At 35.3% G+C, this 25,497-nt stretch overlaps 4 protein-coding genes and 1 long non-coding RNA gene across 5 annotated transcripts; 2 read left to right on the top strand and 3 right to left on the bottom strand.

The window, feature by feature from the left end:
• Positions 1–1,841: 1,841 nt before the first annotated feature.
• LOC18597653 (universal stress protein PHOS32-like) lies at positions 1,842–2,518 on the bottom strand (the record flags this gene model as incomplete). Its single annotated transcript, XM_018120874.2, has 4 exons — positions 1,842–1,914; positions 2,008–2,129; positions 2,230–2,339; positions 2,449–2,518. Coding segments are annotated over 4 exons (375 nt in total), but the record flags the coding sequence as incomplete, so codon positions are not given.
• Positions 2,519–5,068: 2,550 nt separating this feature from the next.
• LOC18597652 (glutathione S-transferase U8-like) lies at positions 5,069–6,238 on the top strand. Its single transcript, XM_007026801.3, has 2 exons — positions 5,069–5,432; positions 5,676–6,238. The coding sequence occupies exons 1-2, from the start codon at positions 5,118–5,120 to the stop codon at positions 6,045–6,047; spliced, it is 687 nt and encodes a 228-aa protein (XP_007026863.3). The 5' UTR covers positions 5,069–5,117; the 3' UTR covers positions 6,048–6,238.
• A 275-nt stretch (positions 6,239–6,513) lies between these two features.
• Positions 6,514–7,714, bottom strand: LOC18597651 (Adenine nucleotide alpha hydrolases-like superfamily protein). The gene is made up of 4 exons (XM_007026799.3): positions 7,426–7,714; positions 7,215–7,324; positions 6,995–7,116; positions 6,514–6,901 (listed from the first exon to the last, which is right to left on the bottom strand). The coding sequence occupies exons 1-4, from the start codon at positions 7,598–7,600 to the stop codon at positions 6,811–6,813; spliced, it is 498 nt and encodes a 165-aa protein (XP_007026861.3). The 5' UTR covers positions 7,601–7,714; the 3' UTR covers positions 6,514–6,810.
• Positions 7,715–10,629: 2,915 nt separating this feature from the next.
• Positions 10,630–11,428, bottom strand: LOC148762333 (uncharacterized). Its single transcript, XR_016026283.1, has 3 exons — positions 11,341–11,428; positions 11,145–11,253; positions 10,630–11,034 (listed from the first exon to the last, which is right to left on the bottom strand). It is a non-coding gene; the product is annotated as an uncharacterized LOC148762333 (long non-coding RNA).
• An 8,682-nt stretch (positions 11,429–20,110) lies between these two features.
• Positions 20,111–22,521, top strand: LOC18597650 (TIP41-like protein). Its single transcript, XM_018122235.2, has 5 exons — positions 20,111–20,810; positions 20,908–21,219; positions 21,320–21,632; positions 21,726–21,845; positions 21,933–22,521. Exons 1-5 carry the CDS (start codon positions 20,457–20,459, stop codon positions 22,049–22,051), a joined length of 1,218 nt encoding a protein of 405 aa, XP_017977724.2. The 5' UTR covers positions 20,111–20,456; the 3' UTR covers positions 22,052–22,521.
• The last annotated feature ends 2,976 nt before the right edge of the window (positions 22,522–25,497 follow it).

Raw genomic sequence — 25,497 nt, 5'->3', positions numbered from 1 at the left:
CTTCCAATTCACTATTGGTAAGATTTTTCGTCCTTTCACCATCATCTACACCATGAGAATCTTTCATCACCTCCTCAGCCAATGAAATCTCACTTTGGTAGCTACCATCTCCTGTGCACTGTTCCCATCCTTTCGAGGCCTCACATTCTAGATGATACAAGCCATTATGCAAATTCCCCCTCATCAGGACCATGTCGCCTTGTGTGACTTTTACTACTCCATCACAAGCAGAATATCCATACCCTTTAGAGTCTAACAAGCTCAATGATATTAGATTCTTATGCATCTTTGGGACATAGGCCACACCACCCAAAGAGCGCACAACCCCATCAAACATTTTGATTTTCACCACTACAAGACCCATGACCTTCACTATTGACTTATTACCCAAAGTCAAATTCCCAGTCACCCCTTCTTGAAGTAAATCAAAACAATTTTTTTGATAACATATGTGAGTAGCAGAAGCAAAATCTAAATACCAATCAGAATTTGCATCCATATTTTCTGAAATTGTAAGGACATCACAATTATCACCTTCAGCAACGAAAGTACACTCACCTTTGTTCTCGTTACTTTCATCCCTTTTGTAGGACAATCCCTTTTAATATGCCCATACCCTTTGCATTTAAAGCATTGAACATTGTTGGATCTAGACTTGCCACCCTTAGATCCCTTACCAGTTGACTTCCTCCTATTAGCCTCAATTACTAATGCCAAGCCATTTGGATCTTTATCCCCTTCTTTACTTTTCATTCAGGCTTCACGAGACATTAACGTTGCTTGTGTTTGTTCTAACGTTATTGTATCCATCCCACATATATGATATTCCACAAATACCTCATAGGAGTCTGGAAGCGAAGCTAGGAACAATAGTGTCTTTTACTCTTCCTCCACCTTGACATCAACCTTCTTCAACTGATCAATGATTCCATTGAATTCATTCATATGCTTCATGAGGTCTCCATTCTCCTCCATCTTTAAGCGATACAACTTTCGCCTAAGCTGCAACTTGTTAGAAAGACTTTTCGCCAAGTAAATTTTCTCTAACTTTACCTATAATCTTAGAGCAGAATCCTCATCAATAATATGATTAAACACATTATCTCCAATGCAAAGTCGAATAGTGCTTACACACCTTTGCTCCAACTCTGCCCATTCAACATCCTTCATGTCATTTGGTTGCCCTTCCTCTTTTCCTAGCAAGGGGCGCATTAAACCTATCTGCACAAGGAGATCTTTCATCATTCTCTGCCACTGTGTGAAACTAGTCTTCCCATCAAACTTCTCAATTGAAAAATTCGTAGAACTAGTAACTTTCGACATTCTTGTTGAATCTTGAATTTACCGAACCCGAAGCTCTGATGCCAATTTGTTGTGAAAATTGCCTAAAAATCAACAAAGATAAAATCCAGAGAAATTAAGCAAATAGAAAAACACAAGAATTTACGTGGGTCGGCCTCTTGCCTACGTACACGAAGAGAAACTGTTCTTCTATTATTGAGAATTTAAAGTACAATAAATTGACCTTTATGGTTCCCCAAAACAACCCAAGATCCCTTGCACACTCTTCCTCAATAACCTCCTAAGAATACTCACTCAAACCACTCTCGCTCCACCTAGAGCAAAAGATAGAGTTACAAGATGTTCTCTTTCTAGAGCTCTCAAAGCACTACTTGCTATTCTAAAGCCTAGAAATTCACTTTTATAGTATAAAAGTCCAAAGTAGAATGTGATTAGGATTTGATGTGGAATAAGAAGTTTAAAATCATACAACTACTTAATATTGTATACAAACAAAAATCCTAATCAAATAAGATTTAGAATTCTAATCAACCTAAAACTCAACTGTTAACGATGGTAACAGGGCAAGGAGCATGTGTCATAACGTAGTTGCTCACACTCCCCAAGATGATCCTATTTTTCCCATCGAACCAACCCAATGCAAAAAAAGTCAGTGACAACTGAGACAATGAAAGGAACATTAAAAAAAGATGGCCATTTTCTTACCTTTGAACAGTTCCAAGTCCTCTGCTTCCCATAACCAAAGAGTCAAGTTTCAGATCCTCAATAGCATCAAGAATTTTTTCCCTAGCATCTTCTCCCCAAAACAATTTCGTTACAATGTGTATCTGCAATCGCAAACATGTACATCAGCCTCAGACAAGATAAAATGATGATCAACAAGAGGACTTAATTTTGAAAGGTTAAAAAACAAGGGGATAAGTGAACCTCTTTTTGTCTTGAAGCAGTGTCAAGCATGTCAAGAACTTCAATATCAGGTTTAACATCGTACTTCTTCATAATCTCAGGCTCTCTAAACTCTGTCAAAGGAATAAGAGCTGCAAGAATCGAAAAACAACCCAAGGTTTAGATCAGATCAGAATATAAAAAAAGAAAAAAAAAAAAAAGAAGAAGCTGCATCTATGTCAAAAAAAGAAAGAAACTTACGAGAACCGGATTTAGTCCAGAGAGCATTGTGAGACTCATCGAGAGAGTTGGGGTTGATGTGGATTAATTTTAAAATTTTAATTTAAAAATAATTAATGAACTTTAATAGATATTGCATTAATTATAAGTAATATACATTAATTATATTATTTTATTTAATTGGATTTTTTGTTTTTAGAACAAAGGAAAGAAGGTAAATTTTATGATGGCCACGCTCCACTTTTGTCCGTGACTCATGCAAATCCTCTTGGCATTCGAGATGTGAAAAATTGGAATCTTCTTTTCAAAACTCAAAAATCAAATCTTGTCAAATCTTCTTTTGCAAGGGTCAAAAAAACTATGTGAATTGTAGTAAAAGAAATTCCAACAGAGTTAACTTTTTTGGGTTTTATTTGAATTAAATGTGAATTATAAATATTATTTTAATTTTATTATATTATATATATATATAATTTCATAATATACGAGCAATAGAAAAGAATTATCTTTTTTAAAAAATAATTGAAAATTTCGAGGAAAAAATGGTCGGCTCATAGCAACCACATTGTGAATTTGTGAAGAACACAAAGGATAAGGGAAAGGGATGTTTTGTCTCTTGCGCAACATTCAAAATCGAATATGAAGAAAGGCAAGAAATTGTTAGTATTCGATTCGATTAACGTTTGAATACCTTCTTTTCGAATTTAAAATGAATTTGGATATAAATTTTATTTTTGATAAATAAAATATTAATTAATGATTATCGTTTGTCTCATTATCATTGTTCAGGATGGATTCAGCCTCATTGTATAACAATTTTAGGCACATTTCTATGTTTGATGGGCATGAAAGCATTTTTCTCATTAACTAACAATGAAAGTGATTGGGAAAATGTCATTGGAGTTGAAGTGAAGATCTCATAATTAACCAATAACCCCACTTTGGTTCTAACTTTCCTTGCAGGGCTTTGGGGTCTCTTTTGGCCATAATGCAGTTGCTCCAACTGAAGGATTTTGCTTTGCTTTGGATAGGCTCCCACCAACAGCTGATACCAAATATATTTTTGAAACCCACTTAGAGGGAAAAACACACACAAAAAGGACTTCATCCCCAACCCTTTGAGGGGGGGGAATAAACACGTTCTTTTTTTTTCTTTTTGTTCAAGGATTTTCTTTTGCATTGTGGCTCCAAAACCCAATTTTTTTTTAATGGAAAGAAACCCATTTAAGAAAGGAAGCCTAAATTGGTTGTGTTGAGCTTTGAATATGAAAGGTGACATACTCATTAGTGAATGTTAAATGTTTGGAAGCCAATTTCTCTTTTGAATTTTGAATCAATAGAAGCATTCAAGTAAGCCCAAAAGGTAGATAAACTTATTCCTCTAATTATGTATGGAAAAATATTTGATGCAATGGTCTGACTGTGTATTAAAACTATACACTATCAGTGCATCAAATATTAATCCATTATACATTATCTCTAAAAAGATATTTCAAATTTAAATTGTACCCTAACTTAAAACTAATTTGAAAAATTGAGTTGTTGGATTAGATTTTCATACTATCAAGCTAATGATCATATCATTGATGTTCTTACACCAAATTATTAAATATTTTCAATACAAAATTAGTATATTTTGTAATTTTATTAGGTAAAATTAATAACTTAATTTCTTGAAGGAATAAAAATTGTTCATGGAATATTAATTGAAAAAAGAATGGTGCGAGAAAAATTTAAACTGTGAAGGGTGTAGGTGAAGTTTAGCTTTTTTTATTGATTAGTAAATTCAAAGAATAAAAGAATGAAAATATAATTATTCAAAAGTATGTTATGAGTGAAAGAATTCATGCTATAATTATTATATATTAATTCACATTTACACAACTAATAACTACCACAATAATGGGTTGTACCTAATCAATATTTTAAAACAAAATTTTAGGCTCCATTTGAAAAGCACATAAATGTTTTTTGAAAAGAAAAAAAAAATATTTTTTTTCATATTTGGCAAGAGAAAATATGAAAATTGAGATGTAAAAAATATTAGGATGAATGAAGTTAACAGAAGTTAAATAAAAAAATTGATTTTATGTTGAAAAATGGTGATTTACAAAAAGAGAGAGAAAGAAGAGGAAGATTGATTGAACGAGAGGGATATTTTTTGAAAAATTGATATGTTTTAAAAAAAAAAAAGATAAAACTTCTATTTGGAGCTTTTTTTTAAAATTTTTTTAATTTTTTTTTTTTAAAAAAAAAGCTATTTTTCTTAAGAGTGTTATTTAAAATCTTATTTGATTTGATTTTTATTTTTAAAAAGTAAATAAATTAAAAATCAGATTAAACAGGCTTTATATTATCGCATTCTACCGTTCTGATAAGGGCTGGCAGTCAAGACTCAAGATCGGGTTGGACTTGAATATCCCAAGAAATAAGAGCACCGAAGGCCCAATTAGTTAGTTTTCAAGCGAACGCACCATCTTACCTCAGGCTTTATCTTAATTTGAACTTTCTTCGGCATTTTTTTCCTTTGACTTGCCATTATGCTCCAACCACTTCACTCTCACTCGACCGTCACTGATTAAGGATGATGACAGCAAGCCTGTCTTCCTCCCTAAGAAAACCTCTATAAGTAGCATCAAACCAAAGTCTCCTTCCAAGTGCAGAAGACGTAAAAAGAAAAAGGTTACATAATGGCTGAAGAAGTGAAGGTTTTTGGAGCTTGGGGAAGCCCTTTTAGCCGCAGGGTAGAGCTTGCTTTGCAATTGAAAGGTGTTCAATATGAGTACATAGAGGAGGATGTCTTAAAAAACAAGAGCCCTTTGCTTTTGAAATACAATCCTGTTCACAAAAAAATTCCTGTCCTCCTCCACAATGGAAAACCAATTGCTGAGTCGCTCGTTATACTTGAATATATCGAGGAAACTTGGAAGGGCAATCCCATTTTGCCCGAGGATCCTTATGACAAAGCCATGGCTCGCTTCTGGGCTAACTTCGTCGATGAGAAGGTAAGACTTTGATCATTTAACTACTCTTTTAGTCTACTTTTTTGAAGATTTCAAACAGCTCAGATTCAAAAATAGGCCTGATCACCTGGCAAAACTTATATTTGGGTTGAATTTGACCCATTCAAACTTATATAACGACCAAGCAAGGGCACTAAATGAGAACAGAAGATTTCTACTCTCGAAACCGTAGGATGTATCAGTTTTGGTCTTACTGTTTTAGTTCTTTTTGTGGTGTGCATGTAGTGCTTGCCTGTGCTACGGAAAGCAGGGTGGAGCCAAGAAAGTGAGCGAGAAAAGGTAGTGGAAGAAGCTTGCGAGTGTCTAAAAACGCTTGAAAGTGCGCTGCGTGGAAAGAGATTCTTTGGGGGAGATACAGTCGGAATGGTTGACATTGCTGCCAATTTTATTGGCTACTGGCTCAGGGTCATCCAAGAAGCCACAGGGATGGAGGTGCTGTCAGCTGAGAAATTTCCCGAGTTGTTCAAATGGACCGACGAGTTCGTGAGCTGCAGCGTTGTTAAGGGCAGCCTGCCTCCCAGAGACAAACTGTTGGCCTTCGTTAAAGCTCGCATTGCTGCAGGTATGGATCAAGCTCCAACCAATGCCTCCAAATGAACCTGTTTTTCCTTTTTCCCCCCAGTAATTGTCGCGTGCTTGTCCCTGTTTCTATCACCTGGTTTTGTGTCGTGATCTTAGTTTACTCCAAATGCTCCAAGACCGTAATCTGTCTTGTGTTCATCGTTTGTTGTTCTTGTTCTCGAGTCAAGACATAAATTAACACCTTATACATATAGATTATCGTTTAACTGTTGAGTTTCTCAATGTCTTTTTTTTTTCATAATTTACGCCATATTCAGAAAACAGAGCAGCTTGACAGCTGACAAAATCATATGCTAGATGAAGGGTAAGTCAATTACAAACAACAACAAAAAAAGAAAAAACAAAATGGTTGGCAATGTAGACAGTGTGGCAGGTGGCACAAGTTCATGGATCTAGATCTTTCCATCAGCCCATGTGAAAATGGGGGAAAGTAGAAAAAAGAAAGCAAAGTATCTGAACATTTGAAAGAGAGTTCATAATGTGGACAAAGACAAAAGCTTTTGTTATTAAATTCCATGTCTTGACACGCTTTTCGGCACCATGAAGGGCTATGATTTCATTTGTAGGGACACAAAATCAATACCAAAGGAATAAATTAAACAACAAAGTACCACATTTAAGAATTTGGTAACACAACCTTTTAACTCCTTAAGCTACTTAGAAAACATGATCAACCAGACAGGAACAGCACATCAAGCCGATTCAAAGCATACACTCGGAAGGAACAGCCGTTCATCAGATTATTTTTTGTAAATGAAAGACGAAATATATGAACTTATCAGTGCTTCATGGAGCTTGATTCCTTAACGATGGTAACAGGGCAAGAAGCATGTGTCATAACGTAGTTGCTCACACTCCCCAAGATGATCCTGTTTTTCCCATCAAACCAACCCAATGCAAAAAACATCAGTGACAACTGAGACAATGAAAGGAACATTAAAAAAAGATGGCCATTTTCTTACCTTTGAACGGTTCCAAGTCCTCTGCTTCCCATGACCAAAGAGTCAAGTTTCAGACCCTCAACAGCATCAAGAATTTTTTCCCTAGCATCTCCTCCCCAGTACAGTTTCGTTACAATGTGTATCTGCAATCGCAAACATGTACATCAGCCTCGGACAAGATAAAATGATGATCAACAAGAGGACTTAATTTGACAGGTTAAAAAGAAGGGGAGAAGTGAACCTCTTTTTGTCTTGAAGCAGTGTCAAGCATGTCAAGAACTTCAATATCAGGTTTAACATCGTACTTCTTCATAATCTCAGGCTCTCTAAACTCTGTCAAAGGAATAAGAGCTGCAAGAATCGGAAAACAACCCAAGATTTAGATCAGATCAGAATATAAAGAAAGAAAAAACAAGAAGCTGCATCTATGTCAGAAAAAGAAAGAAACTTACGAGAACCGGATTTAGCCCAGAGAGCGTTATGAGACTCATCGAGAGAGTTGGCGTTGATGTGGATGATATAAAGGGTGTCTCCCTTGTCAGCCAAGTTATCTACAGCCCATTGTAGAGCGTTCTTGCTGCTCGGTGAGAAGTCCATAGCCACCCCAATCTTCCTATCTTTCGCCATTTTCTTTCTTCGCAAGAAGAGTCAACAAGTTTCCTGTCTGCACGTTGATGATAGAAGCCAAAAAAAAAAAAGGTTCTGTAAAGCTGAATGACGGTTTCAAGAATGAGGAGGTCGCAGCCGCATGGCCTTATATAGAAAGACAAAAAGAGAGAAGGGGAAGGAGAAAGGTTTAATCTGGGCCGTCAAAGTGTAAATCAAGCTTTGTGATGGATGGTATGATGACAGTAAGCTTGCTTGGCGTCCATTGGAAGATGGCGTGAAGATATTCTTTTTCTTAGTTATTTACGTTGAATATTTTTGCACGCAAGAATTCAACGGTTGCCTCTGTGATTTCCATGTGATCAAGATATGAATAGAAATATTCCTCTTATCTGTACACCAATAGTGTTTGAGTATGACCCTGTAACTCAGGCCCGTAAAAGAATTGCAAGTGGGGTTGCAGTGGGAATTCTGAAGGAAAAAAGGGTTCACTCTTCTTGCTTAATAAATCAAATTCCAATAAGGAAACTAACGATGGAAAAGCCCATGGACGTTGAAAATTTGTTCAAACTGTGCTGCTGCAGTAAATTGCTTGGATTGTTGAGGGCCAGCAGGCTAGATAAGGGACTGTAAAAAGTTAATTCTGATAGAATTGTTGTTTTAAGACATGAAGTTTTGTGATTGATCTTTGCTCAAACTAGCAAAGATTCTATTGCAGATCGGTGGCATCCTGATAATTAGATTGTCTAGGTTTGGGGTGGCAGGAAGCTGCTTCGAACCTTCCCTTGTCAAAGTTGTCATTCTCCACATGCCTTATCCAAAAACAAAATAAAAAAAATTCATTGTATTCAATGATGCATTGGAAGAAGGCAAGTAGGTGAAATTTATTCTCAATAATAATGCCATTTGATTTGGTTTAAGACTCAGCCCTCAAGGCCTAGGAAAAGTATTGTTGGGGGTGGGTGATGTATTTGATAACCATTACGCTTATAGTTATAGACATGAAGATAAGTTTGATTAGAGGAGGCAGAAGTGGTCAAATTAAGCAGTCGGGTGTAATAAGCTAATCAATTTGAACTTGAATGGAAAAATCAAAACAAACGATCAAGAATCTGACCCAAGTCAACTGGTCGAAACTAATTTTTTGGGAGCTCCCAACTGCCAGTCAGCTCTCTGTGTCTGCCAGGTTTTGTATAAAGATCCAGGAAGCCAGGGGCTAGGAGCCAGGGGCTGAGGGACAAGCATTTGGCCCATAGTATAAGATCTCCGGCCCGAACCCTGGGCCAGAAAACCAAAAGCAAAAGATCGGCTCGTACGCGATGATCTGCTTAACACTAGTATTCCCAGGCAGGGTTTTGCTTTGATAATGGGCCGTGCTCACCATCCCAGACCAGCATTCTAAATATGGTTCGGTTGTCTTCTGATGTTCGTGATGAAGCCCAAAAGTGGCATTCTCCCATTGCAATTGTGCATCAACAGAATTCTTGTGAATCAATCATAAAACCTGGGTGAAGATTCTTGTCGATGTGGCCATCAAAGATGAAGCTACTTCCACAGCTTGCTGTTATTCCTGACCATGAAGGGGAAGCTTTTGCAATGCCTGGAGCTACTTCATTCCTCCAGGCTAATTAAACAATCGCCCTGAAACAAGATGCAAATCCTGTGCTAATGGGAATTCAACAAGCGTGCTCCCAAGGACTGAATCGTGTTGTGTTTTTTATCAGGCAGATGCCTCATCTTGTCCTCGGTTTGAACTTCAGCTGTAGGAAGTGGTCACCCAAGCCTTGAAACCAAAGTAATTGGAACCAACATTTCGTCCTCTTTTTCATATACAACAGGAAGAAAAGGCTCAAAACAAAGAAGGAAACAAAAACAAACACAATAACCAATCTAAAGTTAGCTTTGCCCAATTGAAAACTAAGAAATGCCCGCCTCCCCCCTCCCCAAAAAATATCTACAGTAACTAAATTTGAGGAAAAGTAATGTTTTTTATTTTTAAAATAAAAAAATAAAATTTATTTTTTAAATTGAGAAATTATATATTAATCAATGAACTAAATATTTAAAAGTAAAAAAAAATAATATTATTATCACTGTCATTATCATCTGCAGTAGACCTGAGTAGACTGAGGGCATTACTATTTGTTGATATTAATTAGTTCTAATGATTGTACCAAGGTTCGGTAACAAACTTTGATCCTTGGCCCCATTTTGCATCATTTGGAATGTACCCCACCATTAGATTTTGATGATTTTATTATCAAAAAATTGGATAAAGGGGATTACCTTACTTTTTAACAATTAAGCTGGATTCCCCTTCTGTTTCCCACTTAAATCAGCAGGTTTGGTAGAGGTGCTGGAGGGTTGTGTGCTTGGGGGGGTTAGTCAAAGTGGTAGCTGCAAATGCCTAACGGAGGAGACAGATGGTCAAAGTTTTGGCTTAAAAAGAATCCCCCCCCTCTCCCCCAAGAGTTAACACTCCCAACCATTAAAAGGGAAACGACAAGCTTCAGACACAAAACACATTCCTCCCCGCTAATCAAGGTGACATGTTCCTCGATATTCTCCTCTCTCCACAACTTGGAAAAACCCTTTCGAGGGGTTCCAGTATCCAACTCTGTTTTTGCTGTCAATTGTTTTTTTCATTAATGATTGATTATCAGGTAATCAGACATGTTTAGGCTCATACAGCTGGTCTCCTACACGCGCCAGTCACTGCAATTAAACCGGCCATTTTGTTGTTAACCAACCTTTTTGGTTTTGTTTTTTATACATTTCCATGGTGCTTTGTTGCTCAACATTTCTCCTCAAAATCTGCCACACCCCAAGTGCCTCCAACAACATAGATCTTTCAGAATTTTTACTCTACTGCTTCTGGATTTAGTGGATTGGATTGTATGCATATTCTTTTTCTTGCCTTTTTCTTTTAGAAAGTGCTCTAAGCTGAACCTCACTGTTTCAATCACAAGACAAAATCTTTGTCCAATTGTCATCCCGTGACATACTAAAGTTGGAGAAACAAATATGAATTGGGGGAAATAAGACTGATGAAACTGAAAACAGTGTTTCCCATTTGATAAAAAGCAATGCTGGAAACCAAGATAGCTTATCAGAGGGGAACTTGTTCAAGGAAGTCAGGCTTTGAAGAGAAATGGGTCTTCCACCTTCTACATTTCCTTTTCTTCTTCTGTCTCTATTAGGTGACAGTTAGGCTTAAAAAAACTTGCATGATCACTCTCTCTGATCATCCATGAACTGTTCCATTCATGCAACTAAAATCTTCTAACAACCTATCGTTGGGCATTTGGCAGGTGAAATTGTTCCCTGCCACGTTCTCCTCTAGCTTTTTTACAAGCAATGGGCGGTGCCCCCTGACTCAAAAGACCCCAAGACCACCATCTGTCTCACTTTTCTTTCTTTCTTTTTCTCCTATCCCAGACACGCATGTGAGAGAGCTATGAAAAAAAGAAAAGGAATTTATTTTGATTAGTGATAAGATCAAGTGACTTTCCATGGAGGCCAAATTTATTACTAATAGAAGATCCCATGTGCAGTTTCTGCTCACCCCAATTTGGTCCATGACGATTCAAAGTTGGATATGCAGCCTAACGTGTTTGTTGGAAGCATCAGGAAGATCAATCCTTTTTTTATTTTGTGGATATGAGCTTGCAAAACTGAAAAGCAAGGGTGTCAGGATCTTCCCACCACTAAGAATTCAAGGGAAAAAGGGTAAAGAAAACGTAAGCAGGATGTATATGTACCTTTAATTAAAGAAAAAGAAATGGCCATGGGGTCTTCTTCTACTCTTCTTTGATTGATTTGAGTTTGATCGGTTCCTTTCTCTTTTTTTATGGTACTTGGGTTTGACTCAAGGGTAGCCTTCCTTTTGCAACCCCACTAAGCTTATCTCCACCCTATCCTTTTCATCCCATAATCTTTATTTTATTTTACTAAGATTTGGGTTTGATCAATCTGCCGATGATGGGTGTTTGTTGACATTGATCACGCCATTAAGACCAGCTTGGAAAGTGGAAACCATGGTTCATGCTAGGAGTTGAGCTGCTCCATTTTTTTGCTTCCGACCCTCCCTCGATCGCCATCAAGTCTCTCCAAGCATGTGAAGAATTGGGACCTACATATATACATATATTCATTTATGTCAAGGGAGTTGGACTAATCAAAGTTTCATATATAAGGAGAATACTAGACAACAACATATAGAGCTTATCATTGTGATATAACATAATTATAGCTAGGCAAATAGGTGTGAAAGAATCAGCTCTTGACTTAGATGTAGAATAGACTTATACCAGCAAAGTTTTAGGACTTATAAACCAGGTTAACTAGTGAGTAAGAGATGGTTCGGTATATAGTATAGAGGGTGACCTACCGTAACATGTCCAGCCTTGAAAGCAGAAAAAAAAAAAAAAGAGGAAAAGGGGAGACAGGAGAAGGAGGGAGGGGAATAATGCAGGCAAGCTTAAGGGTCACTCAATGAAATCCGTAAACAAATTAGGATAGGATACACATATTCATTATCAGACCCTGTCATTGAGAACCCCGAAAGTCCCCACCTCCCTGCCTGGACTCCACTCACTCACTACCACCACCACCACCACTCACGGCTTCAATTATATGATCCTTCAACATAACATGTTTGACAAATTATCACCAAATCAGCTCATGAAAGTGACATTTGCTTTTCTTCCCTAATGTTTGCATACTCCCCTTTTGGTTTATTTAACAACTAGTACCATGTTTGTTCCATACATTTGAGTATAAACTACACCAACTGGTTCTTAATATTAGAATCATGATAAAGATATTTTACATCCATCAAGTTATGGGTATCTTACACATATAAATATAATAAAACCCACTCCACCTACTAATATCATGGTAATTCAACATGATATCAAGATAATACATTATTCATCTCGTTATTTTTCTCTTCCTGATATGTTGATATGTTGCCACATGATGAATTCATTGTTTGTATATGTGCTGAGAAGTATTAGAGTGGATGATAAAAAAATTTTACGTCTATTAAGTTAAAGGAATCGTAATAATTAATTTTAAATTAAATGTTCGTTTTAAAAATTCAATACTTAACCAACGGAGCTGGGAATTTATAAATGGTCGGGAACAACACGCTACCAAATGAATGAGTGATGGCAGTATTAGTTAAGAATTAAAGATTGTGATTGAAAAATTGATGGAAAGGAAAAAGACAGGGGAGATGCATAGTTAGAGTAAGAGCAAGACATTCATTTGGCAACCAGATCCTTGGGTCTACCATCTTTAGGGCAGCCGTTCTGGATCCCCTTTAATGTTGGATAAAATTGAAAACGGAGTTATTTGTGGGTCCTGTTCCTTGGATCAGCATAAACCGACCACATGCCATAAGTATGTCACCATTATGACTCAAAAATATTTGGGCTACTATGATTTTCCTTTTCCCTTTTATATTTGATCCACTCTCGATTTATAATATTTATATTTTATCACTTAATCATAAAACATCCTTTTAAAAATTTATAACAAAAATTAAACCTTTTTAAAATAAATATTTTTAAAACTTTGAGTATTTATATGTTTAAAATATTTAAATTTTTTATTTATTAACGAGGTATACACTAATAGTATATCAAATACAAACCTTATGTTCATGGACAAACCGAAAGTGGTGACGTGAGATGGTGACTGTCACCCCTTAATTTTATGTTATATATTTTTTTAAATTGATTACTTTTTATTTCAAATCCAAGTATTAATTCAATCCATGACATTGTATGGATACGTTTTAATCATTCCTCGTATAGTTACGATGATAAAGAAAATCAAGAGTGCAACATTAATCATTATTTATTGACATTAATCAAGGTGATATTTAAATTATATACTAATTAATTTATTTTTTTTAAGAATTAATGAAAATAGTACATTAAATGTAAAAATATTCACTAAAATTATATTTAAACTATTATTAGTGTTTGTAGACAACCATTAACCGAACCTTAAAAAGGGAAAAATACAAATTTTGGTGGCAAAGAATATTTATTGCTATCCTCCGAAATAATAAATGAATTTAAAACCGTTAGCGGTTGACGGTTTTTTAATTTATGGAAAACACAAATCCTAAGGCCCACTTCATGCTAGATTTCTGTTTCCCCTTGCTAGAGGTAGGAGGGTACTCTATCTGTAATTAAGAATTTGAGCCTTTTGGAAAAAAAAAAAAGAATAAATATGTACTACTCCGATTATTGATTAGAAAACTACCAAGTACTCTTTTTTTCTTAGGAGTTAGGACCAATTTCCTAAAATTAATAAGAAAATCAAGTGAGTTTTTTTAAATTTGAACAAAAATTAAATAAGTTTCTATGTTTTTATAACGTACTATGAAATTTAATTAAATTTTTATATTTTTATTTAAATTAAATGAATTAGCATTAATTAAAATTATATTTATTATTTTTAGTTGATGAATTTATCGCATTCTCTTCTCCAAAGAATATCGGTTTAAAACTTTTTCTGGCTTCCTTTTGCACCATCACGTGTTCCCAAAAGGGTTTTAAAGTCTAAATTCTAAATTATAATACTTTCTTTCTCTTTGTCTCTTTCTTCTTCTTTTTTTTCACATCAGACAAAAGGAAAAACATGTTACCTACATATTATGAACATGATGAATAAGTGTGCACGCCTCATTTTTATTATTAATTTTTCTACGATTGAATCTATCTTCTATATTTTTTTATTAATTAAAGTTATATTCCCCTAAACCCTATACTTATCCAAAAAGTGAAAAGAAAGAAAGAAAATGCTTGCAAGTAAAAAGTACAGTTGCTTTCACATACAACTAGAAAAAAGAGAGAGAAAGTAAAGTTTCCAACTAATCAAGATTCATCAGCTATAATTAATTTATAAATTTGAAATCAATTAAGATAAGATAATAAAAAACCTGAATTTTACAAGTAATTTATGGGTTTCATGTACAATTTCAAACTTGTCATCAAGGCCAGTATTCCAATAATTTAATCGGTTCGATTTTATAATTTCAAAAAATCAAATTAATCAATTTTTTATAAAAAAATTAAAATTTATCTCAATCAATTATTTTGATTTGAATGGTAACTATTTTTAGATATATTTTAAAATAGTAATGATATATATGTGTAATATATTTAATAATGGTATTTTTCAATTAATTCAATTATAAATTTTAAATAAAACAAAAATCGATCATTTCTAGTATTTATTAATATTGAAACTGAAAATTCGATATGAATTAATTGCATTTAATTGATTTGATGGCCTTTACTTATTTATTTCCTTAATGCTACTCATTATAACCTATAGAGATCCTTTTCGTAGGGTTTGCATGCCGCCGCCGCCGCCTATTCAAAGATCTGTTCCACAGCACTTTGAAGAAAAGAGCTTGCCTTTGCTTGGGAATTTTAACCTTCTAATCCAAGAATAACCCAAAAGCGGTGTTGCATGTGGCTTTAGCGACGGATGCACACGTATAATAATTTTATTTCCCACGAATCCATCCCAACAAGCCCTTTCCCATTTGCTTAAGGCTGAAGATTTCAACGACCAATCACGAATGAATTGGGGACGAAAAAGATTTATGTCGTCGGTTAAATTGCAATTCCCTTAGAACAAATTGTCAGAACTCAGTCGCTACCTTTTCCTCTCTTTTAGTTTTAGGCATGTTTTTCAAGTTTTAATTAGCTGGACATGGCCTACTTCGATGTGAATAATCGGTGACGAATTTGAGGTAACACTCAAACCCAAATCTTCCCTTTAGAAAAATAAGAAACAAAACAATCTAATGGTGACAAATCAGTCAAAGAAATTGTTACTAATCATATGAAAACAACGTTCCTCCATTATCTTTCGGCGGAAAAGTTCATATTACTTTCTTTCTCTTTCATTTTTTCAAAATTTTTTAAATAATTTTTAAAAAATAATGTTTTTTATATTATGAAAATTTTTTAAATTTAATATAGATTTCATTAAAATCAAAATTAAAAAAATATAAAAAAGGGGGATTACGGGAACAGGAAAAGTTCATGTCTAGGCACGCCGACCCATTAGGGAGTTTCACTATCACGCGCTAGACTAGCGAGGGAAACCACACGAAACCTTTGATTCGGTTTTCAAGTCAATACATGAACGGTGATGATGGCGAGTATTATGAGTTCAAAACATTGATCGAGATTGAAGGTGTACGTTCTCTCAGTAGTCCACGAGCTGTCCCCTTTCGCAGGTAAGCATGTCCCCACCACAAATTTTAGGGGACGGATTTGAAAAGGCCTTATGAAATGGCGTTGATGGAGAAGAAGGTGTTGCGTCCACGAGAGGGAGCGCCGTCCAACACCGGCGAATAGCAGGGGCAGGCGGGGGCGGGGGGGTGATGGGGAAGAGGACACGCCGTAATGATGCGTACATATAACGACGCACGTTAAAACAAAACAGAGGGAGGGAAAAAGCCAAAAAAAAAAAAAAGGGTTTGACCAAAGACAGATCAGACAGTTAAAAACTGCCGAATCAACAAACTGATGCATCTTCGCCACGTGAGCTTCTTTCGGTTGGCTTACTCATAACTTTTAGTAGATACTCCATTATTTATAATTAAGATGTAAATTACATTTTAATCAATCATAGCAAAACTAAATATAGTTAAGGGGAATGCTAATAAAATGTTTATTGCACCGGTTTAGAGTGACTTTTAAGAAAAAATTTTATAATTAATACATTAATTTTGTATTTTAATCTCGTGAGAATATTATATTTAACAAAAAAATATTTTTAATAATTTGATAATTTTGATATTAATTTGTTAATTACTTTTTCTTTAGAGGCATTACACATTAATTGATACTTGTAAATGGTGTACTTAATATTAATGACCTTAAAAATTAAAGTTTAGTATTAAAACTAAAACAAAGGAAAATATTACACATGCACCTATATATGTCATTGTCAAATTGTTTGAATTGCACTTTGATCATCAACCATAAAAAAAATATCCATTAATTCTTAATCCGTTTGAACGATATCGGGAGCAATAATTTATTGACCAAATTATTAATTTAATTTTTGTACTTCAAATGTTGAATTTAATCAATTTGTAATTATTTGTATAAAATTTATCCGTGTAATTTTAAAATTTATTAATCTTTATCCAATTGTTAATATCATGAAGGTTTTGTAATAAATATTAATGTGACATTGATTATGCATTATGGTATTGACACGATTAATGTTGATTTGATAAACAACGATTCAGATATGTGGTATCGACATGTATTTAGATATTTTCACGTTCTTAATTCTTATTTAGAAAAAAACCGTAATTCAACTACCTTAATTGCACATCACTTTGATTTCTTTTGCAAATTTCTTTCATTTCTTTAGCTTTCTCCCATTAGAACATGGAACAAGGACCTTAAAGATTCTTCAATCTTTAAGACCCTTGTTTTTCCAATACACCCAACTAGTGGTCATTTTCTCTCATTTTCCTTTGGCTTGTAGTATTCAATGCAAGCACTTTTTTCTCTTTCTTTCTAAAACCATGACCACTACAATAAGCATTTGAGACTGTTTCCATGTTCATTGGCAGAAGGATCAATGTAACAAAAAGGGTAAGGGCCAACTCATAAAAATTGGGTGGGAATAAAGCATGACTTGAAGGTGGAGGATGAAGGCTCCTCCTCTGTGATCGTTTCACATGCAAAAACCTATTATCATTGCATGCCTTTGTACACCCTTGGAATTCAAGAATTCACATAGACCAACACACGTGTGCTAAACATTACAATCATGCTTTAAAGATTAAAAAAAAAAAACCCTTAAGGTGGCATATTTTGAATGAATAGCTTGGATTGTTTAAAAAACAAGCTAATTCTACTTAAAAAACCAAAGATTTATCTCTCTTTTTTATTGTATAAAAAGAAACTTTAGAACCAAAGAAAATTAGAAAAAATCTTAAAAGAAAATAATTGTATTATGATAATTTATTTTATCAACGTTTTTATATTTTATTGATTTCAGTTGGAATAAAAACTTAATTAAAAAAATTAAACCACCATCATTAGATCTAATGGTAGGTTTAAGATTTTACATGAACAATAATTAAAAAAAATCATACAAAATCATAGATCAAATTAATAACTTAATTTAAAATAAAAATTAATAATTAACTGTCACCTTTCCCCTTCACATTTGATTTGTCTCTGGGATAATGTTGAATGATCCTTTTTAACTTGCATGATGTATGATCTAGTGAGCTAACATGACCCGAGTGCTAGAGTATTTGACTACTTCAATTAGCTACGCAAATACGTTATCTAATTGACATTTTTGTTAAAATTAAGGGTTTGTTTGATTTTAAACAAAAAAAAATTGAGGGGTTTTTTATTGTTTATATAAAAAGAATTGCTGATACCCTACTCCACCTGTCGCTATCCACCGTGCTAAAGATCTTCCTGCTGCAACGCGGAGCTGATACGGCCGTAGGCTTTAGCTGAAAACGGGTGTGTTCATGCCACTTTTTCTCATCTACCAAATAGGGATCAGAAAACATTACCAGCAGGATTCTTACACAGTCCTTTTGCAGAGAGAATTAAATGGCTTAACTGCTTGTAGCGTGAACCAGGTCAATACCCTAAATTGTGGAGGGCAAATGAGTAAACAATGTTCTAAGAAAATGACAAAAGTAATTTGTGTGCAGAGGATGGTTTCCCCGGACTGCCAAGTGGACAGTGTAGCCAGGACACCTGTCTGCTGTACTGCTGAGCCATAGCTATCTTGTGAATTGGGTGATTTTTGTTTAATATACCTTAGAAAAATTACAAAAAAAAAAAAGAATAGTTAAATTTCAATTATTAATTATGTGAATGATAATGTACTTGTTATTTTTAATATATTCGAATCTGAATTTTATTATTTCATATTGGAACTATAGGTATCGGAATTAAAAAAGAATCAACAAAATCAACTTTAAAACGTGTTGTAATAGTCGTTATTTTTAAAGTTTATTTTATTTTTTTCATTTGGTATGTAAATAGGAATGTGTGAATAAGCTTCAAAGAGACAATAAAATTAATGTTTAATTTCATCTTGCATTTACAAAATTAGACTGTTAATCATGACCATAGGATTGTAGAGTTGTCACTATCTTATAACTTATTTTTTACAGTAAACAAATTATAAGGGATTTTGATAGGATTGGCAAATAATAGGAATTTAAAATGTTTATTTTTTTTCTCAATTTTTCATTCAGATGATCTAATTTCTCATTTCTCATATTAATTGCTAATAAGTTTTTATATAAACTCGTAAGTGTCTCTTTACTAAAGATACAATTTTTCATTCAAACACTTCTTTGTCTTTGAATACACTCTTTCATGTTATAAAATATAACTTTTGAATTACATGTGTTTTTTCAATAGTCACATTATTAAGTGATAATCTTTAATATTATAAGACATAACTTTTGGATTAAATTTGTTTTTTCAATAATTACATTATTAAGGGACAACTTTTCATTTTGAAAATACGTTAATGATTGATAATGAATTAAAATTTATAAATATTGAATTAAAATTTTAAATTGTTATTCAAATTTATATATGAATATTCAAAATATTACTAATTAAATATTTGATTAAAATAAATTTAAAATAATTTTTATGAATATTACTATTGAAAATTAAATTAATACATTAAAATTTGTTTATAAAAAGATAAATCAAAGTCAAAACAATGAATAAATTTTAGTAATTATTAAATTAGTTATAAAAATTTTGTAATCGATTTCTAGTAATAGGTGTTCTAAGATCACTACTCGAATATGTGATAGGTAATAATTTTACTACTTGAACTCAATTATAAGATACCTTAATCTTACTTAATCATGTCTTATAATTTAAAGTACTTGATTACATGGTACCAATTGATATATCTAACACTTATGCGTACTTTTAATACTTATGCATGATATTATGTGAATTTTTTTAAAATTAACATCATATAAATATTTTTATTCTTGGAAGTATTAAATTATTAATTTTATATTATATAATATTTAAAATATTTTTAATTCAAAATTAATTTATTTATATTTAAAAGAACTAATTTTTTAATATTATTAAATAAAATTAACCATCTAATCTCGTAACGTGTTACGATAGAAATTATTCGGGACGTCGCGCGTGAAAAAAAAAAATCAATTCAGTGTTATGTAAAGAAAAAAATCCTAAAAATCCTAAGTTTAAAATAGAAATAAAAAAATTGTGGCCCTGTCACATGCTGTCCAAGTGCTCTATACTTCAATCGGGTCCCACTTGTTCTTCTCTCTCTCATTCTCTCGCTCTAAACACTTACCTGGCTGCAACTCCCCCCATGGGCCCCACACAAAGACCGGGGGCGTGTGATAACCTTCCTCTAGGAGCGAGTGGCGGACTCAGTCCCGCTTTTTCTGCAATCTTCTCTGTAACTTTGCTTTTTCTCACTCTACAAATACAAATGTATTTCGGTGGCAACCTCTCTTGCTCGTTGACAGTTACTACTCTCTCAACACTGAGTCAATTTCTTCTTTTTTAAACAAAATTTTTGAAGAATCAGAGCTTCGTTTTCCTGTTTGATTTTTAGCTTTTTTGCTTTGGCTGGGGCCCGGAGTCTGCCATAGCCAGCAAAACCCAACAGGGAGGCACTGCTTATTATTAAATCTTAACCAAGCAGCAAACACCCATTACTCTCTACTCGTCAATTTCCCCTCCCACCCATTCCCCCCTTTTCGCCATCCCTGATATTTTTCCTTGTTACTCTAAAGCTTCTTTTCTTTACTTTTTCTTCTTCTTGTTCTCTCATGGCGGATGTTTTAGACGATGGGGAGTTTTGGCTTCCCCCTGAGTTTTTAACCGACGATGACTTGTTCTTGGACAACAGTAAAGCTAAGAACAATCACAAGAATCCCAAGGATGGGTTTGGATTAGAGCTTGACGGTTCCAAGTCTTTGTTCCCGTACGAGTTTCGTCACGGGTTTGGGTCTTTTGGGTTCTCTTCGGATCTGAGTTCCCCGATTGAGTCCGTCGTGGGTTCTACCGAAACAGAGAGTGACGAAGAAGATTACCTCGCAGGGTTAACTCGCCAAATGGCTCACTCCACTCTCGAAGACGGTTTTCGCCGAAACGACCGCGTGTTTGGCTCTGAAAACTCCAAGGTATGTTGAAGAAGTAAAAGCGAAACTTCTCCGCTAAGTTTTCGGTTTTAAGGATTCGTTTCTTATTTCTGTTTGTTGTTCTGTTTTTGGTTTTTAGGGTTGGATCTTGTCCCGTTCGCCGCAGTCGACGCTCTGTGCGGTAGGGAGCGGTTGCGGTTGCAAGCAAGGGTCCAGCCGTGGAAGCCCGAACTCTCAATCTCGAGTTTCGTCGCCGCCGGGAACATGGGATCTGCTGTATGCGGCTGCAGGGGAAGTAGCAAGGATGCGAATGAATGAAGAATCATATGGTGGATTCAACAACAGAAGTCTATTGGGTCCACCAGCCAGGAAGCCTTCTCCAAACCTCGATGTTCCAGGCTATTACCCTCCTCACCAGTCACTTTCTCACCAGAAGTTGCAGGCCACTCAAGTAAAACGCCTAAAAAATCGACTTAAAATGCTATGTTCAGATTCTTCTTTTTCCTCTGCAGGGTATTAATTCGGTTTGTTTTATTTTTGTTGTTTTGCAGTTTCAGCAACTGAAGCAAGAGCAGCTAATGAAACAACAGAACGCTTCGGTTTGGGGAGGACAGAAGCAGCAGCATCAGCACCACCACCATGTGGTCCAAAACAGAGGGAGGAATGGTAATAGTAATAGGCCCTTGGGTTTGTCCCCATCTGCCTGGCCCCCTCTGCAGCAGCAGCAGCAACCCCAGACGCAAAACGGGTCGGGTATGAGGGCTGTTTTCTTGGGTAACCCAACTGCCAAAAGGGAATGTGCTGGAACTGGCGTTTTCTTGCCTCGCCGTATAGGCACCCCTGCTGAAACCCGCAAGAAGCCAGGTGCATACCCTTTTCCTTTTTGTTGTTATTTCAATGTATTGCCGTCTTTGAATTTTGTGGATCTGATTTGCTTTCTTTTGTTTCTTTTGGCAGCATGCTCTACTGTGTTGCTTCCAGCTAGAGTGGTTCAAGCCTTGAACTTGAATCTCGATGAGATTGGTGCTCAACCCCAGCTTCATCCTCGGTTCAACGCAAGTTTCACTGCTGATAGTGGTAAAAATCTCTTTCGCAATCTATTTTTCTAATTCAAGTTACTTTTTTTTAGTTATTTGGTTTTTGATTGTGATTTCTGTTTCATAGATGCTGCTTTGAGGCTTCGAAGTGGTGGGAATGTCTTTTCAAATCAAAAGCAACGCAGTTTCAGGCCACAGCAAGGGATGAGCCAAGAAGTCCGGTTACCGCAGGAGTGGACATATTGACTCAGCTTTGCTTCTGCTGGTCAACTAATTCTGCTGGTTCTTTTTTTCTTTTTTTTTTTTGGCATTTTTGTTTAGGAAATGGGAAGGATTTTAACGTTAGAAGAAAGGAAGAGAAATGGAAATTATTAGTTTGCTATAGGTATAGAGGTATAGGATTAAGAAAGAGAATTTGGTTGTCATGAAGATGAAAAATGAAATGGTTTTTTGGGTTAGGCTTAGGTGAAAATAAAGCATATGCCTAGTTTCAGGAAAAAAAGTAATGGTGCGGTACAGCAGCAGCAAGCAGCTTTTGTTCAATCAGTTGGGCTGGGGAAAACAGGAAAAGTTTGGGGAACCAATATACAAATGGGTTACTCTTTTTGTAATCTGGGTTTCAGTCAATAAGTCTCAATTTTGTTGAAATTGAAATGTTAATGAAAGGAATGGGGCATAATATCCCCCTCCGGGGTAGCTCCCCATCTTTTGCAGAACATTACTCTACTCTCTTCTTCCTTAAAGTTTTTCATATTCTTATCATTCTGAGCTTGTAGAATTTTCCCCTTCCCCAACCTTTCCCACCCACACAATGCCCGTGAAAGTAATAATAAAAAAGAGAATGGATTTGATTGTCACTTTCCTTCTTGTTAAGATCTTGTCGTACAGTTAAATTCCCAGTTTTACAACTATATTTAATTGAGGGTCAAAGCGGCAATTGAAAAATTTGCCTCACTGTGTTCTTAGCACTAGATTCTCTCTTTCTAGAGCAACGTGCATTCTTTGAACGATGGTTTCTGAGGTCTTTACTTAGTGCATTGCATGTTTAATTAATTAAAGAAAATGGTGTCTGGTAAGTGTACTAATTGTCTCTGGAAGCTGGAATTTTATCTTCTATTAACAGGATCTTTCTTTGCTTTCCCCAAGGCACCGGCAGCTGGAATTTCACTTTCTTCTGTACAAATCAGATTCTTTCTTCTATGTAAATTCTAAAAAGAAATACCCCATGCTTCATTGATGTGAAACTGAAAAAGGTTTCTGTTCATTTACAGTAAAATGATGAATTTTTTCCTTAAGAGGGAAGCATGCATGATAATTGGCAGTGTGGGGAGGTATGAGCACCGTAAGGGCTTAGCTGTTGGTGAGTGGATGGAGTGGACCAAGGCACAAGGTAACCTTTTACACGTGTCCGACATTAAGGTTACCTTCTCTCCTTTATGATCTTCCCCGTATCCTTTCTCTTTATTGAAGAGGAGCCAGAGATCTTTTCTTTCGGTCTAGTTGTTACCCCTCCCCCTCGCCCCACCGCCCCCCCCCCCCCCCCCCTGCACCGTATAGCCAGCATGCACCAGCTGCTATCCAAGGTGCATCCAAGGTGCTCGACCACGTCCCAAGCCATGCACCTTCGTGGCTAGAAAGTGCGGACCCACTACTTTTTCACGCGCCCAAGTTTCGCGTATGTTGCGTGTGTGTGTGAAGGTCGGTTGATGTGTCCTTAGTGGTGGTGGAGTAGTGCTGGGTTGTGACTAGAGTGTGTGTTGGTTTACATGTTCGTGGGGTTTGGGTCTCAATTTGACTTCGTCTACTACGCCCCCCCTATCTTTCGTGTCTCGTTTGCCCTTTTTCTTTCAATATTTTTGCCGTGGATTCATTGATTATGGGATCTTACCAGATTTTTTTTTATTAGGAAAAACCCAACAGAAAGCAGCAACGACCCTTCATCCTTGCTTTTTTATCAAAAGCCAAATTTGGGGTACAATTTCAATGGCTTTCACATCCCACTCTGTCTCTTCCTGGCTTAGCTACTCACATCAAAGCAGTGCCTAAAATCAATTGGGGCAGCATTTCAAGGACGTTTTACCCATTACTTTGATCCTTTTCTCTGAAAATTAATGAATCTCTCAGTACTTTGGAACTATCTCCACCTTAAGCTTACATATTGCCTTAGGAAAAGGCATGGCCTTCTGACCCAAGGCTGATGGAACAGAAACCAACCCCTTGTCATGTTATACCACAGTAAAATAATGAAATAATAATAGCTATAGTCCTCTACAAGATACTTATTCTGACATCGAGAGAGACCAATGTAAGGATACCCCCTTTATGACAAATTTTTTTCTATGAATAAAGAGTCAATATTAAAAAAGGTTGTACAATTGAGTGACTTAAAGTAAATTTTTAATATATAAATATAATTTTTTTTATCAAGTGTCATGAATTTCATATTAATAAGAATAACATAAACAATAAACTTTAATTCATGGAGATTTGACTAACGGACAATCATCGTTTTCCTTTCCAATGTCAAATTTATATTACAAAGGCTTGAATTGGGTTTTCTGCAGTTAGCACTTGGACTTTCCTTCCTGGTAAACTTTGATTGGAATTTTGTGGGAGAATCGTCCCCTGGATTTTCTTGCTTGCAAGCTCGACCAGGTTTCTTCCACTTGGATAGAAAGTAAATGGATAAAAGAATATCTTAATTCTCCCTGGAAATCATGTGTGAGCAACAGGGTCGAAGGCAGGACCACGCCTTGCCAGTGGAAAAGCAATTTCAACAAAATTCAAAGGGTTGCTCAACCAACCAACCAACCAACCTGTCATTAGGGAGCTCCTCGGACAGCATTAAAAACAGAACAAAAAGAGAAGAAAAAAGAAAAGAAAAGAAGAGCAAATAATGGAGTATGGGTGATGTTTGATGGTAGGTTATTGCTGACAGAGACGGTAGTTTGAACCTTTCAAACAATCAAAAAGCCTTTATATTTAGCGTACGGTTTTGTTTCATAGCACAGAACATGGGGGTTGGGCTTACGTATGTATTCCATTTTGTACATGCTTGATGAGGAAAAATTCTACTAACCTAATGCTACGGCCTAGTAATGATGTTTCATGTTTGGTTTAACTTACCAATTATAATTGAGGCTGACGTGGCTTAGGCTTCTGGAAATGGGAAATCTAATTCACATGATTTTTAGTATTCGTGTACTGATTCAATGATCGTTGTATAATATTTTTTACTATATGAGTAGAATTTAAATCTCACGTTCCCTTAAAAATAAAATTTGATATATTTCCGTTTATTGGGTTTCATCGTGGCCCATGATATAGATTATATCAAATCCCATAATTAAGTTGAAAAGCGCAAAAATTAAGATTCGGTTCCATTCGTATTAACCAGACAAACGGGATGAATCGTTTCATATGATTTCCCATCTTCAAGCTTTGATTAAGTGATATATGCAAAATACTTCTTATTTTGTTAATAGAATTCAAATTCATCTTCTCTTAAGAATTTTAAAAAAAGTTAAATACTCAAATAAACCCTTAAATTATATCAAAAAAATTAATTCAAACCCTACCCTTTTATTGCATTTAAATAAGCTTTTGAATTTCTATTTCGGGTCAACTAAGCAGCTCTCTCTAACCATTGACTAACTTTCATTAATCAACGATATATGTGACATTTTTATACC

Source organism: Theobroma cacao, chromosome 5, assembly GCF_053813885.1.
Source record: "Theobroma cacao isolate CCN51 chromosome 5, ASM5381388v1, whole genome shotgun sequence".
NCBI lineage: Eukaryota > Viridiplantae > Streptophyta > Magnoliopsida > Malvales > Malvaceae > Theobroma > Theobroma cacao.
The sequence above is the reverse complement of the archived record's forward strand: the minus strand, read 5'-3'. Positions and strand labels throughout refer to the sequence as shown.

Coding starts and splice junctions, on each gene's coding strand:
- LOC18597652 (XM_007026801.3), top strand. CDS start 5,118: ATGGCTGAAGAAGTGAAGGTTTTTGGAGCTTGGGGAAGCCCTTTTAGC. Junction 5,433..5,675: donor CTAACTTCGTCGATGAGAAG/GTAAGACTTTGA, acceptor GTGTGCATGTAG/TGCTTGCCTGTGCTACGGAA.
- LOC18597651 (XM_007026799.3), bottom strand. CDS start 7,600: ATGGCGAAAGATAGGAAGATTGGGGTGGCTATGGACTTCTCACCGAGC. Junction 7,117..7,214: donor CTGCTTCAAGACAAAAAGAG/GTTCACTTCTCC, acceptor TTGCGATTGCAG/ATACACATTGTAACGAAACT. Junction 6,902..6,994: donor GGACTTGGAACCGTTCAAAG/GTAAGAAAATGG, acceptor TGGGAAAAACAG/GATCATCTTGGGGAGTGTGA.
- LOC18597650 (XM_018122235.2), top strand. CDS start 20,457: ATGGCGGATGTTTTAGACGATGGGGAGTTTTGGCTTCCCCCTGAGTTT. Junction 21,220..21,319: donor AGAAGTTGCAGGCCACTCAA/GTAAAACGCCTA, acceptor GTTGTTTTGCAG/TTTCAGCAACTGAAGCAAGA. Junction 21,633..21,725: donor TGAAACCCGCAAGAAGCCAG/GTGCATACCCTT, acceptor TTCTTTTGGCAG/CATGCTCTACTGTGTTGCTT.